Raw genomic sequence first — 17,370 nt, 5'->3', positions numbered from 1 at the left:
CCGGGTTTGTTTTGGTTGTGCGGCATTGTTTTTATGTGTCTGTATGTGCAGATATACACTTAAAAAAATACACCGCCCCCTTTCCTAGGAAGTTGGTTGGCCGCCACTGCCTCGAGACTAGCGCAGAGATAACGCCAGGCCTTCTAAGGCTTCTAAGAATCAGCCTGTGGTTATCCATGACCCTGTCTCCGAAGAGTACTCTTCAAACCAGGTCCAGAGCCCTCTAGGCGACAGGTGTCCTCAGCCCGGGAAGTCAAGTCAGGGATCCTTGAAGAACCTGTTCAGCCGTTAGGGAGGACTAACCTGACCACCACTGCCTTGGAGCCCTTAACATAGACAGACCTGGCTAGACCTGGCCATGAACCCAGTCAGCAAGTACAGAATCTGGAATAGCGAGGGGGGTGGTTCTTGCAGGTAGGAGCAAGCCAGGGTGGTAGTGGCTTGGGATGTGTTTCTGGACTAGACACACACAAGGACTGCAAGAGCTCAGAGGTGGTAAAATGCCCTTAGCCACAAATTTGGAAATAACAGGCCTCATGCTACAGGAAGACAGACATGCACTCCAAAGACACACAGTACAGTACCATGTGAGAAATACACAAAAACATATTGCCAGACACATTCCCATGAGCTTGTCCTAAACACAGAGAGATATGTACTGTCACAGACTGAAATCCACTGTCAGGGAGGCATGCTGCCAGAGTTATGTCCCAGGATGACACCAGTGATGCAGTTACAGAAAGGCACTCCAGACAGATTCACATACACCTACACTGCCATGTGACAAGGACACAGAAATGTCCCGTCAGACACACCACCAAAACTTGTCACAGACACTTGTACCATCAGACATGCAGTGTCACAGAAAGACTAGTACTATTCCAGAAATGAGATCCAGAGTCTGTCACAGGAAGACACACAGACGCTCAAGACATACATGCACTGCTCCAAAGACATACATATACTTATGTGATAGAGCCACAGATAGGCAGTATCACAAAAACAGACATGGATCCACCCAGTCGCGCTCTCTCTCTCTCTCACACACACACACCAGCAGACATGCAGCATTGTCACTGAAATTATCCAGAAATAGCTACCCAGAATCTGTCACAGTAATACAAACGGACATTCATCCACCCTATCGGAAAGAAACCACAGATGCACTGTCACAGACAGACCCACGCAGACATGCACTTGTCTCAGAAACAGACACAAACTGTCAGAGATTGAGTCCCACATGCAGTCCCCATCTGACACACCTGGAAACAAGCCCTCATCTCACACACAACTAGAGAGACATTCTGAGATGCACAAAGGCTTGGACTCACCAGTCTCACACACAAACACTCAAAAAGCAAATATACACGGGTACTCTCCCTTATTCATCCAACATTTATTAGGGGTCTACTGTAAGCCTACAAGGCCCTAGAGGGGGTGCAGATACTAAGAGATACACAGGTTAAGTCAGGCATCATAGCCCTGCCCAAGAATTTGATAGTACAGTTACTGGAGAAGAAATAAAGACATATCTGTATATAAAGGTGAGAATGTAAATGGGGGTCACACAGGGCTTCTCAGAAGGAGACCCTCTACCCATCTTGAAAGACAAAGTTGAAGGCTTGGGACAGAGAAAAGGCAAATTCCAGGCAGAGGCCAAGGAAAACTGGACAGAGAGGCAAGATGAAGTAGTCAGGGGCCAAATAGTGCAGAAACTTCAACTTCAGGATAATAAATAATACCTGCTAACATTAGAGCTCTCAGAATGTGCCAGGCACTGTGCCATCATACATTATGTTGACCATATACACTCTCTCTCAATGCTCACAACAGAGAGAGCGTGAGGTAGTACATATTTATCACTCCTGTCCTATACATGGGACACTTGAAACTCAGAGAGCCTGCAACTTGACCAAAGCCACATAGTTAGAAAAAGCTGGTTTTAAACCAACTCTCCAACACAGTGCTTAACCAGTGGATTCCAGAGACACCTGCAGATAGCCACACCCTCATCTGCAGAGCTGGACATACATCCTTCCACAGGGACCCCATTATTGAGGGACACTGAAGAAAAGAACTGAAAAACCTGGGGCCAGCCATCCTTCTTTGCCTTGGCTTTACCTCTAGGAAAGGCAGGGACAGAAGTGTCAAGAGAACTGGGAACATGAATAAAAAAGGTTTAGCTATTCCTCAATTTCTAAAACCCGGTGTGCTTGTGTGGGGGGTCCACCCTCTGGTCACTTCCACTAAACTCAGGTTGCTATGAAGCGACTGTTGTGCCTGTCCAAAGCATTTCCTCATCAAATACAATGAAAGAGCAAACATATGGGGGCTAGAGGCAGGCAGAGAAGTTGGACATTCAGTCCCTGCCATCAAGTTCAATTCTCTGCTCCCATCACACCCCAGGAAATAGGGTGGGCAGGCTACATCCTGTAACAATACTGAGGCAGGGGCAGTGGGCAAAGACAGAGCTTTCTTGGTGGTAACAGGTCCAAAGGCTGATTCAGTAAGCAGTGAATCAAGTAAGAACCAACTCTGGGCCTGCAGAGAGACCCCAATGGAGAGCATATAGCCCTTACAAGTCAAGCCAAGGTCTGTGCCATCACCGCCTCTGACCAAACGCTCACCCACCCCCTGCCCCACACAGAACAGAGGCGCTCAGGGGAAACTGACATTTGGTTTTATTGTGCCAAGGACATTACAGATGGTGGATCTTGTTGACACCTGCAAGGCATGAGTGCCCCATCTGCTGAGGCTGCTCCCAACCCCCCCACACACTCAAATCCTGGGTGGCGGCCATGATCCTCGAAGGTGCCCCCCACCCTGAGATTCCAAAAAGACTGGTGGTGGTGGTGGAAGCATAAGGAATGCAGCGAGGTCAGAGTCTCGTCCAAAGCCCACTTGACACCTGCCCCCTCCTGCCCTCCCACCCCACCCTGGCTCATACTCTAAACCCTGCCCATCTCCACAGAGCTGGAGGCCAGGTACATCAACCACATCTTTGTGCCCCGTGGCCTACCTGCCTCCAAACCAGAGAGATGTCACCTTCATAGAGCCAATGCTGTTGTCTACATCACTGATTGATTTCATAAGATAAAAGTATATTTTAATAAAGAAAAAAACTCAACATTGAAGGCTCAGACATTTTAAGGGTACTGGGAAGGGGATTTTTTCCCACTTCTTCCTCCCACGTCCCTGGTATCATTTATGAAGGTAGGGTGACAAGTTTCTGATCTTGGAAGGAATAGGGGGCAGGGAGACTTTGCTATCTGTCTCTCCTCGGGGGCTGCCTGGCTGCCAGTTGGTTTGTCTCTGTGTGCCCCTCGCCTACCTTCAGCACCCTTGCCCAAGTCCCCTGTGGAATGCAGGGATGGTGCTGTGCAGGGGGAACAGGGCATATCAGCTGGCGAAGAGACAGATGATGGTGGTGGTGGCAGCGATGAGAGGGTGCACAGGGGTGGGCCAGCCAGAGGGAAGTGGGGAGGAGCCAAAGAAGCGGAAAGAAGGAAGAAGGCAAGATGGGAGAAAGCCAAAGAAGGTGGGGTGGCACCGGAGGGCAGGAGTGGTAGGGATTGGGAAATGGTCTCCAGTCTCTGGGTCTCCATCAACTCTTGTCTGGGGGTGGGTCTCTGTGCACTTTGTTTTTCTTCATACTGTCTAGGTATTCCTGTTGGGACACTGCCAGCACCGAGGCTAGGATCTCATCATCATCCCAGTCATTCAGACCTGCTGGGCAAGAGGAAGGGGAAAAGAATGACACAGCACTTTAAGCCTGCTTTCTCCTTGCCCTTTGCTGATTCTTGGCTCTGGAGAGATCCCGTTCAGGCCCCTACCACTTTTTTCTCTAAGGGGAAGGCTCCTCTGAGCCTACAAAACCCCACTCAGATCCCCTCTGGGGCAGACTCTTGGGCCTGAAAAACTCTCTTTTCCTGAGGAGATGTCCAGAGGCTCCAGAAGCCCCCTTTTCAGGACCAGCTGCTTCTTCCATCTCTCCCCAACTCCCAGCTGGCCCCTAGACCCTAGACAGAAGAGGCTTACCAAAAGCGGAGGGGGACATCTGCTGAATGAGGGCCCGGCACTCCAGAGCAGGATAGAGGGACACGAGGGGGGAAGTAGCCCGGTCGGCCCCTGTCGAGAACTGGCTGCTTGTACCTGGGGCAGACAGTCAAAGGCAGGGCTCAGGGCCTAAGCAGGACTTCCTGACCCCTACATGCTCCCTATTAGCAAGTCACTGACCTGGTGCACAGGGTGAAGGAGGTTTGGCAAGAGCTAAGACAGTGCCTGGGGAAGGGGGCTTGATGCCCAGCTCAGCATGCAGCTCAGGGTGCTCAGGTGACGATGCTGAACTCCGCTGCCTTGGGGACCGGCTGGTCCACTCCTCAAGACCACTGGAGGCTGCTGCTGTGGCAGAGCTGCATGTGGCGCTGGCTTTCCGGGGCTGCGGTGAGGAAGGTGGTGGTAAAGACCAATAGCAGTTGCAACCGTCCTCTGCCCCATTCCCGAAGGGCTCACCCCCTCCCAGAATCCTGGCTATGAAATAGCTTCTACATAGGCCACCAACATTCTTGGTAACATAATGGACCACAGGATCAAGGTAAGCACTTTAAAGCCCCTCTCACACCTTTACAGCCAGTCTGACAGGAAACCTGTTACTCCACCTTCAAAATAGATCCAGAATCTATCCCCTTCTGACTGCCTCCCTTGCCAGTACTACCATCAATCATCAGGGCTACTATAGTCATCTTCTCCTTGGTGGTCTCCTGCTTCCACCTTTGCCCCTTCAACTCCATTTTACACTCAGCAGTCAGAAGGATCCTGTTAATTCTAAGTTCCCACTCTTTTCCTGCTTATAACCCTCTCATCATTTTTGCTTCACTCAGAAGAAAAGCCAAAGTCCTCACCACAGGCCAAACTGGAAGGTCACAAGCCTCTTCCAATATGGCACCCCCACCTTTCCGACTCCATCTACTACTACATTCTGTTCTGCCACACTGGCCTCCAGGCTGCTTCCAAATCACACCAGGTGTGTACGCACCTCAGGGTCTTTGCTCTAGCTGGTCCTGTCTTCCCTGGTATAGGCACGTAATGCCCTCACCTCTGCAAGCTTTTGCTCAAATCTCACCTGGTCTGAGGCCAACTCTGACCACACTAATTAATACTGTGAACTCCCAGCCCCACTCAGTCCTACTCATCCCCTTTACCCTGCTCTACATCTTTCGTCCATACCACCTCTCAAATGATTTATTCATTATGTTTATTTCATTCCACTCTGCATAAATGGAAGCACCACAAAGACAGACCTGAGACTGCCCAGCTCACCAATGTACTATACACTAAGAACAGTGCCTGGCACAGACCTGCAATAAACACTTGTTCAACGAATGAGTCAGCTCTTGCCGACATCGATTAATCATTCTATAAACTTCTTGTGACTCCTCAAATACCTGGCTGCCCTGCCTCACTCCCTGCCCTAAAAATTCAACCTTTCTGTGTGAAGACTGACCAGATCCCCCACCTCTACTGGTCTTCCAGTCAGAGTCAAGGGCTCCACTGATGCATGTGTCTCCCCCTCAAAAGACAGGATCACTGAGGGTGGAGCATGCAGGACCTGATTTTACATCCTCAGTACAGAGTCTGGCACACAACATTCAGCAAAAGCTTGTCCCTCTGAAACTATCTGTGAATCTGGCATTTTACCACTAGTGGCTGCCCTCTCTCACTTCTTAAAAAAAAAAAAAGCTTATTCTGCACAGTTGTTGAGAGTTCTAAGGCACAATGCCAAGACTAAGGCCAAGATGAGGTAGAGAAAAGGCTAGGAACTTCCTTCTCTCCCACATGTCAGAATTGCTTAGTTTGTTTCTGCCTGTTTGGGGACAGAACATGGGAAGTAACAGGTTCTTCGCCAGGCTAGTGACAGACCCCAGGACCCACCTGGCTGGGGCCACGGACTTGGCGAGCCTGTTTTTCTTGATCCCGCAGCCACTGCAAGTAGGATTCCCGGGCCACCTGCTCCTCAATGGCCTCATTTGTGGCCTCCCAATCTGTGGCCCGCTTCTTGTCTTCCAGCATCTGCTGTTCAATCCATGATTCCTCTGATGTTTTTATGGCATTCTTCATCAGGGACTGCTCTGCAAACTGCAAGGAGTGGGAGAGGAACAGGGATGTGAGGTGACACTCTGAACTCTGGCCAAGAGCCAGAAGAGGCTCAGGGAGGAGGGCTCACATGCTCAGAAGAGAGGCAGGAAGGCAGACACTCTTACTAAGCACCCCCCTGGGCAGGCTGCCTATTCATCAGGGACTGGGGGAAGGCAGGCTTGGGTTGGGGGACTTGTCATTTCGAATTCCTATATTCAGAAGTCCTGCTGCCACCTCCAAGACACCTCAACTGATGTACTAAGTCTGGGGCAGTCAGGTGCCCTCCAGCCAGGGCTAGAATTTAAAGTCGCCTCACCAATTAATGACTCAGTTGTTGAGGCCTTCTTCACCTATGCCCAGATGGGACAAGGAGAAAAGATCACCTAAGAAATGAGTCCTGTGTGCACAGGGTAGATTTGAGTATTGGGGTATTTAAGTAGACAAGAGGACAGTGTCAGCATGGTGTGCGGTACTATGAGTTGTGGAACACCGTATGAGAGTGTCAGGCTGTGAGACACAACAGATTTTTTAAAAAGGAATAATTCAAAGTATCAGTGCATATCCCACAGAGTAACAGTAAATTTCGTTCAGTGAAAGCTTATTTTAATGCACATATACACACCATACACCAACATGTATATACACTAAGTAATGGTATAAAGTATAATTTTTTACCCATGGATAACAGTCCAAAAAGAATGCAAAATGCTTTTAGAATAAGCCAATTAAAAATGGGCAAAAAAGTCTAGACACACAATTTCATCAAAGAAGACAGCAAATAAGCACATGAAAAGATGCTCAACATCATCTGTCATTAGGAATTGCAAATTAAAACAAGGTGCCCCTCAGTTAAAGGTATCAGTAAGAACCATAGTGTCATACAGATACAGATGGTTACAGACAGAAATATTTCTAGACATGTGTATACACACAGGTTAGTATAAACATATACTTCCTTGCTCTATCAGCTGAAAGGGCCTAAAGCAAGGATACCCCAATAGCAAAGAGCATACTCAGCACCCAGATCTTGGTTTCTAATTTAAGATTCTCCAATAAAAGGAACTAGGGCTCCTTGGAGAAATGGCTGGTTCTAGAAATGGGGCAAGAAATATACAAGATGAGCCTCTAGCACCTTGTAGTGTCAGAAAGTTAAGTATTCAAAATGAAAATGAAAAATAAAATAAAAATGAAAACAAACAAGCCAAAAAACACCCCCTCACAAACACACAAACTCTACCACAATGATGGGGATATTTCAAAGAGATGCAGGAACCAACTAAAAGAACTCCCAATAGCCAAAACTGGAAAAACTTGGGCATCAAAATAAAAATAGTACTGGATTATAACCCAACATGTAAAAGTATTAAATAAATATCCATCATCCACAATGATATAAATAAATGACTAAATAAATGAGAATGAGATAAATCTCCCTTGCAGAAGGATTTCAAATAATTTATGTAGATACTCTGCCCTCAAAGAGATGGAGTATAACCCTCACCTTTTATTTTTATTTTTTTCACTGCAATGCAGGAATATAACCCAGGCCTTTGGCAGTGAAAATGTGGAGTCTTGATGACTATTCCGCCAGGAAATTCCCTAATCCCTACTTCTTTTTTTATATTTATCTATTTATTTGGCTGCACTGGGTTTTTTAGTTGCACCATGTGGGATCTAGTTCCCTGACCAGGGATCAAACATGGGCCCCCTGCATTGGGAAGGTGGAGTCTTAGCCACTGGACCACTAGGGAAGTCCCCCTAATCCCTACTTCTTAAGTGTGGACTATAAATGACTTCCTTCCACACAGTACAACATGGAAAAGGGAGTCGGGGTAGGGAAAGAGTAATTTTACAGTGGAGAAAACTTGATAAAACTACTTCTGCCAGATGATCAAGGTCAACATCCACAGTTACAAATCATGTTTACAGTACATACTGTTGAGATGATGTGATAAAAATGGCACTTTACCACTGTGATCCCCCTCTCTAAAACCCATAACCTCAAGTCTAATGAGAAATACATCAGACCAATTCCAAAAGAGAAACAACCTACAATATACATGACTAGTACTCTTCAAAACTGCCAAGGTCACCAAAAACATGAAAATGTGAGAAACCATCAAAGACAAAGGAGCGTAAAGAGGTATGATGACTTTTAGATAATAACAATGTAACTGGTTCATAGAACAAATGTATTACACTCATCTGACATGTGTGAATAATAGAGAAACTATGCAAAAGGGAGAAGGGTATGTGGGAACTCTGCACTATCTTCTTAATTTTTCTGTAAATCTAAAACTATTCTAAATAATTAAATCTATTAAAAAAAAACTTAGGGCACTCACAGTTTTAACAAAAGGAAAAAGAAAAGACACAAGTGATCAAATCACTAAAAGTCAGGAATGACTCTTAAATGCACAGTGTTACCTAAAAGAAGCCACTGAGAAAACTATATATTGTATGATTCCAATTATATGACATTCTAGAAAAAGTCATAGAGTCTGTAAACAGATGGAAAACAAATTCGGAGAAACTGTCACAGCCAGGAGGAGCGAAAGGAGACACGACAACTAAATGTAATACAGTATCCTGAATGGGATCCTGGAACAGATAAGATCATTGGGGAAAAACTGAGATAATTTGTTTTTCTTTTATCCCTTTCTGAAGGTATCATCATTTGTTGTCGTCGTTTGGTCACTGTTGTGTCCGACTCTTTTGCAACCCCATGGACTGTAGCCCTCCAAGGCTCCTCTGGGCATGGAATTTCCCAGGCAAGAATACTGGAATGGGTTGCCATTTCCTTCTCCAGGGCATCTTCTGCACCCAGGGATCAAACCTGTGTATCCTGCATTGGCAGGCAGATTCTTGACCACTGAGCCACCTGGGAAGCCCAAAACTGAGGTAATTTGAACAAAGTATGGTCTTTAGTTAATATATCAATATCAGTTCATTAATTGTGACAAACATACTATGCTAATATGTTAATCACAGTGGAGTATATAGGAATTCTCTAATCACAATAATTACATAAATCTAAAACTGTTCTGAGATTAAAGGTTTATTTAAAAAAATGAAACCAAAAAACCTCTATGGGGACTTTTGGTGGTCCAGTGGTTTTAAGACTTCACCTTCTAATGCAGGGGGTACAGGTTTGATCCCTGGTTGGGGAACTAAGATCTCACATGCCTATCAGCCAAAAAAACTAAAAAATAAAACAGAAGCAATATTGTAACAAATTCAATCAAGATTTTAAAAATGGTCCACATCAAAAAACCTCTATGTTGGAGGGTGTGTTGTGTTAGGGTGTGTTTCCTAAAATGAGGCAGGAGTACTTTTGTAGGAAGTGAAACCTCAATAGAAGATAGCAAAATCCCCAACAGACAACTGTTTGAGACAGAGAATGAAAATCTGTCAGTGTGTGCTGAGACAATCTACTGCCCTTTCCTGGGCACCTAATAGGTACCAGACTCAGTGTTAGGCACTTTCTATATCACCCAAGCTGCCAGTCAAATCACTTGTACAACCTGACTTAGATACCAAGGCCAGCAAGTGGTGGGGCCAGGCCTACACTTCAAGTCTCTGTGACCACAGCTGTCTGTACGTGCTGAGGTTTTGAGGAGGATCCATGTGGGTACCAAAACACCTAGACTGAGCCCTGGTTCACAGTTCCCAAGTTTGACTCCATATCTCAAAATGCCAACTCTCAACAGGCACAAAAGATAGGTGAACCAGCTCAGACAGGCAAACTGAGACCACAAAATGAGCCCTGAGGGATCACCTTGGATAACTTCCTAATTTCAGAGGTGAGACCTTAGGGGCGACTCAGAGAGGTTAACAGGACATTTTTGTGGGCAAGGGGCAAAAATGAGGCCCCAACATGAGATTTCTGGTCTTCTGGTCTATCTCCAGTATACATTCTAGGCACAGGGACGTGCTTACCCCTGGTTTGAATGATGGCAGGCCCAGTCCCACACCAATGGTGGCCTTGTTAGGATTCACCACTGAATTGTAGTGGATATTCCTATGGTAGCTGACACGAATGGGTTCATCCTCATTTTGATGGATCCCATGGAATGTATTGATGGGTTCTGCAGAGAAAGAGGAGAGAAGATTCACAGTGGGCTGGGTGGAACAGGCTCAGACCAGGAGTGATCAACTGCTCACCTACCCACCACAGAAGTACCTGTGCTGTACTGGTACACCTCCACAGGCCGGTTGTACATCTCTGCCATGGCCTGCATCTCAATGTGGTTGCCATGGCAGTTGTTTTTCCGCTTCCGGTTGATGTAGGTGGTAAAGTCCTCTGTGACATAGTTGGAGAAGTAGTCAGCATTCTTCATCTACAGAAAAGATCAGATGATCAATGTCTATGTGGAGAAGAGATCCTCCCATTCTGCCCCCGCCCCAAGGTCTCTGCAAGGTCTCACCAGATAGTCCATGCAGTGCTTTCGAACAACCTCATGCATATCCTGGTCTCCATATACCTGGTCAGCTGTGGGGGCAGAAGGAGAGGCTGGAGTCAGAGCTACCACCAAAGAAGAGTTCTAAATCAGAACATCCTTGGGGGGTGAAGGGCTGGGGGCCAGGGAAACTTCCTTACCTACCCTAAGGAATGGAGAGTTCTTGGCTTTGTGGGCTAGAATATGATCATGAAAAAAGAGGCAGGCAAGGACAGTCTTTACGAACAAGAGTACAGGTAAAAGGGACAGAACCACAGGTATCATGTGTAGATAACCGGCCTTAAGCACCATCGATTCCACATACACCACCCTTCGCTCTTCACATGAGGACACTGAGGCTCGGGGAGTTTGTGATTTGACCAAGGTCACCCAGAAGTCAGTCCATGACAGATTCAACTATAGAATTCAGTTTCCTGACTCTCAGGAGTCATTATGGCCTTTATAAGGTGAAAAAAGAAGGAAAGGGAAGGGTTAATAACTGGGCTTTAAGCCCAGTTCTGTTAGGTACCAGTAAACAAAATGACCCAAGTGTTCTGAGCTTCATATGCCTCAACTGTAAAATGGGATCAAGCTGGGTAACTTCCTGGCAAGCCTCTTGTGGGATTAATGAGATAATAGGTATGAAGCGACAAGCCCTAGTCTTGGGACAGGGCAGTCACTCAGAGACCCTGTCCCATAGTGGGGCCTGAATGTGGGGTACTATGAAGGTGACAGAAGTGAGTAAAATTCTGACCCTATCCGCCAGAAGCATGTGGTCTACAAGAGAGATAAGACACATATGCACCTAACTTAATTAAGGTCCAGGCATCACAGGGCTTTGGTCACAATAAGAACTAGGCTCTCTCTGCCTCAATTGAGGATGTTCACACATGTTTTTGGCTGACTACTTGTCAAACACCAATGCACTCTTAAAACAGTTTCCCACTCCTCCAAGGCACCCCATCACCAGATTTATCAAAGATGCATACAGACTTCATCTGCCTGATCACATTGGGCTCCCACTGAGGGCAGAGAGCAGTTCACATACAAGTCTACCCCCAGGCTCAGAGCCTGGTGCAGTGCAAGAAATGCAAGTTTGCTGAGTGGATTGGGGAGGCTAGAAGAGTCAGGGAGCCTTCTCTGTGAGAAATTAAAGTGGGCTTGAAGATGAAGTATGCCTGATGTCCACTGGCTAAGACGAAGAGTGAATGTCCCTTCATCTCCCCAGAGGACCACTTCTCTGATGGGATCTCCCTGTGACACTGGAGCAGGGGCAGGTCCTGCAGCGAACACCACAGAGTTCTTCCATAACAGCCAGTCTACTTCTGTGAAGAATCGCCAGAAGAACGCCTTTGCTGCCCTTCCCCCTTCCCCCTCCCTGAAGGGTTCTGTGAGATAAAGAGAAAAAGGCAGCTCTGAGATAGAAAACGGGGCCCATGCCTGTCTCATGTCCTCCTGGAGGTGCAGAGACCAGAGGGTGATGGGGAGTGGGGGTTGTGAGGTGGGAAGGGGTAGCCCCTTTACCGATGTAAACAAGGATGTGGGTTCTGCGGCCACACTCTCCCTCACCCCCCTCCCCCTCTGCAGCACTTCCAGCAAGTCACATGCCCTGTGCACAGACTGGGGGCCCCCTGCCACTGCCTTTCTTAGAAGCCAGGACCACAAACCCGCTGTGGCTGCCGGAGCTGCTTGAGGAGCTATTTCCGTAGAATAAACCTGGGGTGCTGAAGAGGCAGTGCTGTTGGCAGCTGCAGTAAACAGGAACTGAGATGGGAGTGAAGGGGTTAAATAGGCTTGGTCTGCCAGGCTCAGGAAGGTGGCTGAGATGTTCCCAGGAAAGCAGGCAATAGGCATTTCCAGTCCTGGGAGGTGCATCTACCACCATGGAGATGCCAGATGTAAGGAGTCAGGGGAAAGGGGAGACAATGGGACCAGAAAGGGAGTTGGGAGAGAACCTTCCCAAGAAGTTCCCATTTCCCTGCCACTGACTCCCTGCTTGACAAAAAGGCTCTTCTGCCTCCTGTGTGGTACTGGACAAGGCCTTAACCTCTCTGGGCTGCAATGTCCTCATCTATAAACTGGGGAAAATAACTCCTTTTCCTCTCATGGGACATTGTCAATACTACAGGGGATGGTCTGCCAAATACCTGCTGCTACTGCTGCTGCAAATGTTCAAGAGATGGGGCTCCGTTTGTCATAAGGAGGACGATGACTCCTTCAGATAGCCAGTCACCCACAAGTCAGCTAGAATTTCACCAGAACCACGTAAGTCCTTCCTCATTTCTGCTGCACTTCATCAGCCAGAGGAAAGTCCCAAACTCAGAGTCTAGGTTCTCTCTCCTCATGCAGGCAGAACTGGTTCTCCACCTTTGCTGAATCCAAAGGTCCACTAGCCTACCTTGTGCCCGTAGTTCAAATCTTTAGCAACCAAATTAACATCAAATCAGTAACACAGGCCTCACAAAATAGGGTCCTTAAGTGTGGGCAAAGGATGACCTTCTCAACTTACCTATAAAATGTAAAATACCACCTTCCCTCTTCAATTCTAAGATGCACCAACAGGTGGTACAGAACATGTATTTAATCATAGCTTTTGGGAGAGGGAAACCCACCTCACAGGTTATAAGACATACCCTAGTTTAGGGATCATCAATGTGGAAGAAAATGTCCATCTCTGAACCAAGGAAAGAGAGCAACAATACCTTGCCAATGAGAGACAGTAGAAGGACCGTCTCGATGACATAAAAACACCCAGTGCAGGACTAAGAACACAGGAAATCCTCACTGTGGAGATGCTTGTCTGAATTTGCCAGCCCTACCTCTGTCCTGCAGAAAGCCCTCCTCCCTCCCTAGAGATTGGCACATGGAACTAGGGACTGAGCTGGACTTCCCTGTGGGGGCCAAGGTGGAGGAAAAGAGCCCAATGGTCCTGCAGAGGTAGGGGAATTCAGAGCGCTTGTTTTGATAGAAACTGAAACTCCTCCTCTTGCTGACACTGCACTTGTGGGCAATTTGCACCTGCTCTCCCCTCCCAGAGTCCAGTTGGAAGGGGGTCCCCCACTCCCTCACCTCTGTCCCCAACCCAAAGAGGGCTCACAAATCTTCAGTACATTACTACAATTGGTTCCGCCAAGGCCTTTTCACATCCCAGCTCATTCCATCCTTACCCTAAAAAACCCTACTTAACACAGGAGGGATACTAAGGTACAGAAATGTGGCACAGCTGGCTCAAGGCCACACATTGGGGAGGTTGAAGGAGAGGCCAGGTTTTCAAGGAATAACTGGTAACTTTGAGCACTGATGCCCCAGGAGACATTACCACCACCAATCTGGCTGTCACCTTAGCCACCTGACTCCCTAGGTCAGGCTTGTCTGCCTCAGTTTCCCTACCAACACAAGCAGGAATCAGCTGGAACCTAGGAAAGGCCTGCAAGTGGTCAGAGATTACAGATATTAGGACCTGTACCCCTCACTAAGGCCACAGAGGTCAGCATGAACATTCCCTCCCCATACCCTATGTATGTCCTTTCTCTGAGCACACAGAGACAGCAGCACAGAAATGCACATGTGCATGCACAGAGTCAGTAAAAGATGTTCCTTGAGGCCAAATACCCACACAACCACCACAACTACAGAGAACTGTCGCATTCAAAAAGTAGATGCCCTTGCCACCAACCAGCAAAGACTGAAGGCTGGACAGAATTCGAGGCTGTACAAAATGAAGACCCCCCCACCCCCTTCCTAGCCTTTGCCAGGGGTTGGTACGAGTGGGGAAGAGCCAATGGCTCTAACAGACTTGTCTCAACCTCCCTCCCCTGCTACCTGGGGGAAGGTCCACCAAAATGTAGTCACTATTTGCTGAGAAATTATATGGAAGAGCAAGACAGGAGAGCCTGGACTATCTAAACAATTTAAGTACAAGGCCCTGCCATTTGTTTTAGATGCACCTGGGAATTGCCTCCTTACCAAGCTGCTGCCTGCCTGACTGCCTGCTAGAAGAACCACAGCCAGTTCCACTGAGAACAGAAAAGGAAGCTTGGTGCCTGCAGGGAATCTAAAAAACCACACACACAAACATGTATACACAAAGCAGTAGCAGGAGATGGGACCTGCTCTGTTCCCTGCTTCTCTCATGGCCCAGTGGGAACCCTGGCCCCACCGAGGAGATGAACCAAGAAAAAGGTCTCACCTGCCTGCTGAGCAGCTGCAGTGTATACCTGGCCAGTGGCCCCAACTACCACACCCTCAGTTGGGGAGTCAGCAAAACTCAGCCCTCTCAATAGCCTGGTCTCAAGATGCCTGCTCCCCTACTCAAGAATTCCCACCGCAAAGATGGAAAAACTGAAGGAGGCAGGGCAGAGAGGTCAACAGAAGCCGGTGTACATGGTGGTCCATGGGATTCTTCTCCTTCTGGCCTGCTTCAACCTCAAACACGAATGTCTGATACTGGCTGTGTGACCTAGATAATAAGGTCCTGATCTTCTCTTGAGGCCTGTTTCCCATTTATAAAACGACAAATTGATCTAAGATCCATTCCTCCAATGCTGATAGTCCACGTTCCAAGACCAAAAGGCCTTGAGCAGTAGACCTAGCTAATGTTTCTGGGCCCCATCACCGAAACATGCAGAGCCCCAGCTGCATCCCCACAACCCATGCAAGACACCCACACACACGGCCACCACTCTGCCCACAGAGGCCAAGGCCAGGGCCAGGGGTTTTTGCTGAGTCAAAGCCATATGCAGAGAGGGAGGGAAGAGAGATGCAGACTCACGTTTCCAGGAGAAGGTTATCTGAGCACAGCAGGGGCAGGGTGGACCACAGGATACCTCTGGGACCCAGGCTCCCACTTTCACTCCAGCCCAGCCTATGCTGATGCCCACGAGTCTCCAATAGGTGGTAGGAGAGAGAACTGGGCACAAGCATGGGATACTGGGGACACCTAGACCTCAGAGGCAAAACAGAGGGTAAAAACCCACCTGCCTCAGGATTCCTAAGAGTAGAGGGCCACAGGCTCCTAGCTGCAAGAAGCAAGGCCCTAGAGATCAAGGAATACAGCCACAGTCACCCAGCCAGTTGACTCCTAAGAAGCTAGGGCTTTCCTAGGGTCATAGAAAGAATGTGTCCTTTGGATACATCTGGGTTCCCATGCCAGTTCTGCCACTACTTACCCTGGGCATGTCACTTCCCCTTCCTGAGCCTCAATGGGAGGCTCTTCTCACCTGGTCTCATGGGATAAGGATCCCAATTTTGCAGGTGAACCTGAAGCACCACGTGGAATGCCGAGCAATCAGTCAGGGTCAAGGAACAAGAGTGGTCTCTTTGTCTCTCCCCGTTCCAACTCCAACCCTCAGTTCTGTGGTCCTTCTACTATTCAACGTGTGACAGGAAGTTAAAAATTGTCACCCTTCTCACCAGAGCCTAGAGCAACTACCACCTGTCCCTGTCCCAGCGAGGCTGGAAGCAGAGGGGCAACAGAAAGCATGAGGATAAAGTCCCCTCTGGGGTTACATGTCCTGTGCACTCTGCCCCAGGGAAACCTCCACATGAGGCCTAGAGACCCAGGGGTCATGTACTTCTCAGGGAGAGGCCATGGGGCTTCTGAGGTTTTACAAAGAAAAGCTAAGTGCAGCCCAGTCAGAGGAAATGTGTAGCCATAGTGCTGACAGGGAGAGGCCTTCAACCTGTCATGGTCAGCTCTTCTTGTAAGCTTAGGCCCCTTACTAGAAGGTCTCAATGAGGGGGAAGGGTCAGAAGGTGTGGGTCAGAAGGTGTTTGGGAAGAACAGTCAGATGGACATACACTTAAATTTTGTTTCTTACATGGGTTACTGCCAAGCCTGGTCTTAACTAGGCCCAAGGCCCACGTCAAATAACACCCAAGACACAGATGCCCAGCTGCATTCTCTGACCCTCACTCCACCAGCAGCCTTGCTTACCCCACATTCAGACTAAGGTCTTGGCACAGGCCTAACACCTAATGGGTCCCCATCTATTCTTTATTTGCATTCCTTTGGTCCAAGATGCCCCCCAAACCTATCTCTTTCTCTAGGAAACATCTCTGGGAGAACACGGACTTGAGCCACAGGGATGAGGGAGTTGGAATTTTCCCAGCCCATCAAAGTCCACTGCCTGAACCTCTTCTGCTTGGTAGAATAGGGAGACAACCACTCACCCCACCTAACTTTCTATCACCCACTCAAACATTTGTGATTCTGAGGCACCACTAAAAACTGCAGAATCAACACCATTTCAAATATGGGAAAACGGAAGTTATGAGTCAGGGGGAGAACTAAAGGGCTTCTGACTCTCAGGTCAAGGCTCTTATCAGAGGGGATGTTTCCTTGGGAAACATCAGAGCTCAAAAGGGAGTGAATCACACTCCCAGATTCCCTTGGACACCAGCATGCTGCTAAGTCGCTTCAGTCGTGTCCAACTCTGTGCAACCCCATAGATGGCAGCCCACCAGGCTCTGCCATCCCCGGGATTCTCCAGGCAAGAATACTGGAGTGGGTTGCCATTTCCTTCTCCAATGCATGCATGCTAAGTCGGTGCAGTCATGTCCAACTCTGTGTGACCCCATGGACAGCAGCCCACTAGACTCCTCTGTCCACAGGATTCTCCAGGCAAGAATACTGGAGTGGGATGCCATTGCCTTAACTTCACAATTGCTTGCTGAGTCACAGATGAGAGCCAGAGAAGCTTCAAAGAGCCAGCTCAGATTGGACAGTAGATGGTATTAAGGAATTATTAATTTTGTTATGCATATAATGACATTTTTGTTATGTTAAAAAAGAAGA

At 47.9% G+C, this 17,370-nt stretch overlaps 1 protein-coding gene across 4 annotated transcripts in view; it reads right to left on the bottom strand.

Moving 5' to 3' along the window:
* Positions 1–2,664: 2,664 nt before the first annotated feature.
* The window catches only part of OTUD5 (OTU deubiquitinase 5), a 26,180-nt gene continuing 11,474 nt past the window's right edge, over positions 2,665–17,370 (bottom strand). For 3 of the 4 annotated variants that reach the window (XM_061136426.1, XM_061136428.1, XM_061136429.1), the window contains 7 exons: positions 10,563–10,627; positions 10,319–10,475; positions 10,075–10,223; positions 5,932–6,135; positions 4,237–4,438; positions 4,039–4,152; positions 2,665–3,729 (listed from right to left, as the gene is read on the bottom strand). In XM_061136426.1, the coding sequence (XP_060992409.1) occupies positions 3,605–3,729; positions 4,039–4,152; positions 4,237–4,438; positions 5,932–6,135; positions 10,075–10,223; positions 10,319–10,475; positions 10,563–10,627 (1,016 nt within the window). In that variant the 3' untranslated portion in view covers positions 2,665–3,604. The remainder of the gene's footprint in view (positions 3,730–4,038; positions 4,153–4,236; positions 4,439–5,931; positions 6,136–10,074; positions 10,224–10,318; positions 10,476–10,562; positions 10,628–17,370) is intronic. The other variant, XM_061136427.1, reaches the window with a different exon arrangement.

The sequence above is a fragment of the Dama dama genome, chromosome X (genome assembly GCF_033118175.1).
Source record: "Dama dama isolate Ldn47 chromosome X, ASM3311817v1, whole genome shotgun sequence".
NCBI classification, from domain to species: domain Eukaryota; kingdom Metazoa; phylum Chordata; class Mammalia; order Artiodactyla; family Cervidae; genus Dama; species Dama dama.
This window is presented reverse-complemented; position numbering and strand designations above follow the sequence as displayed.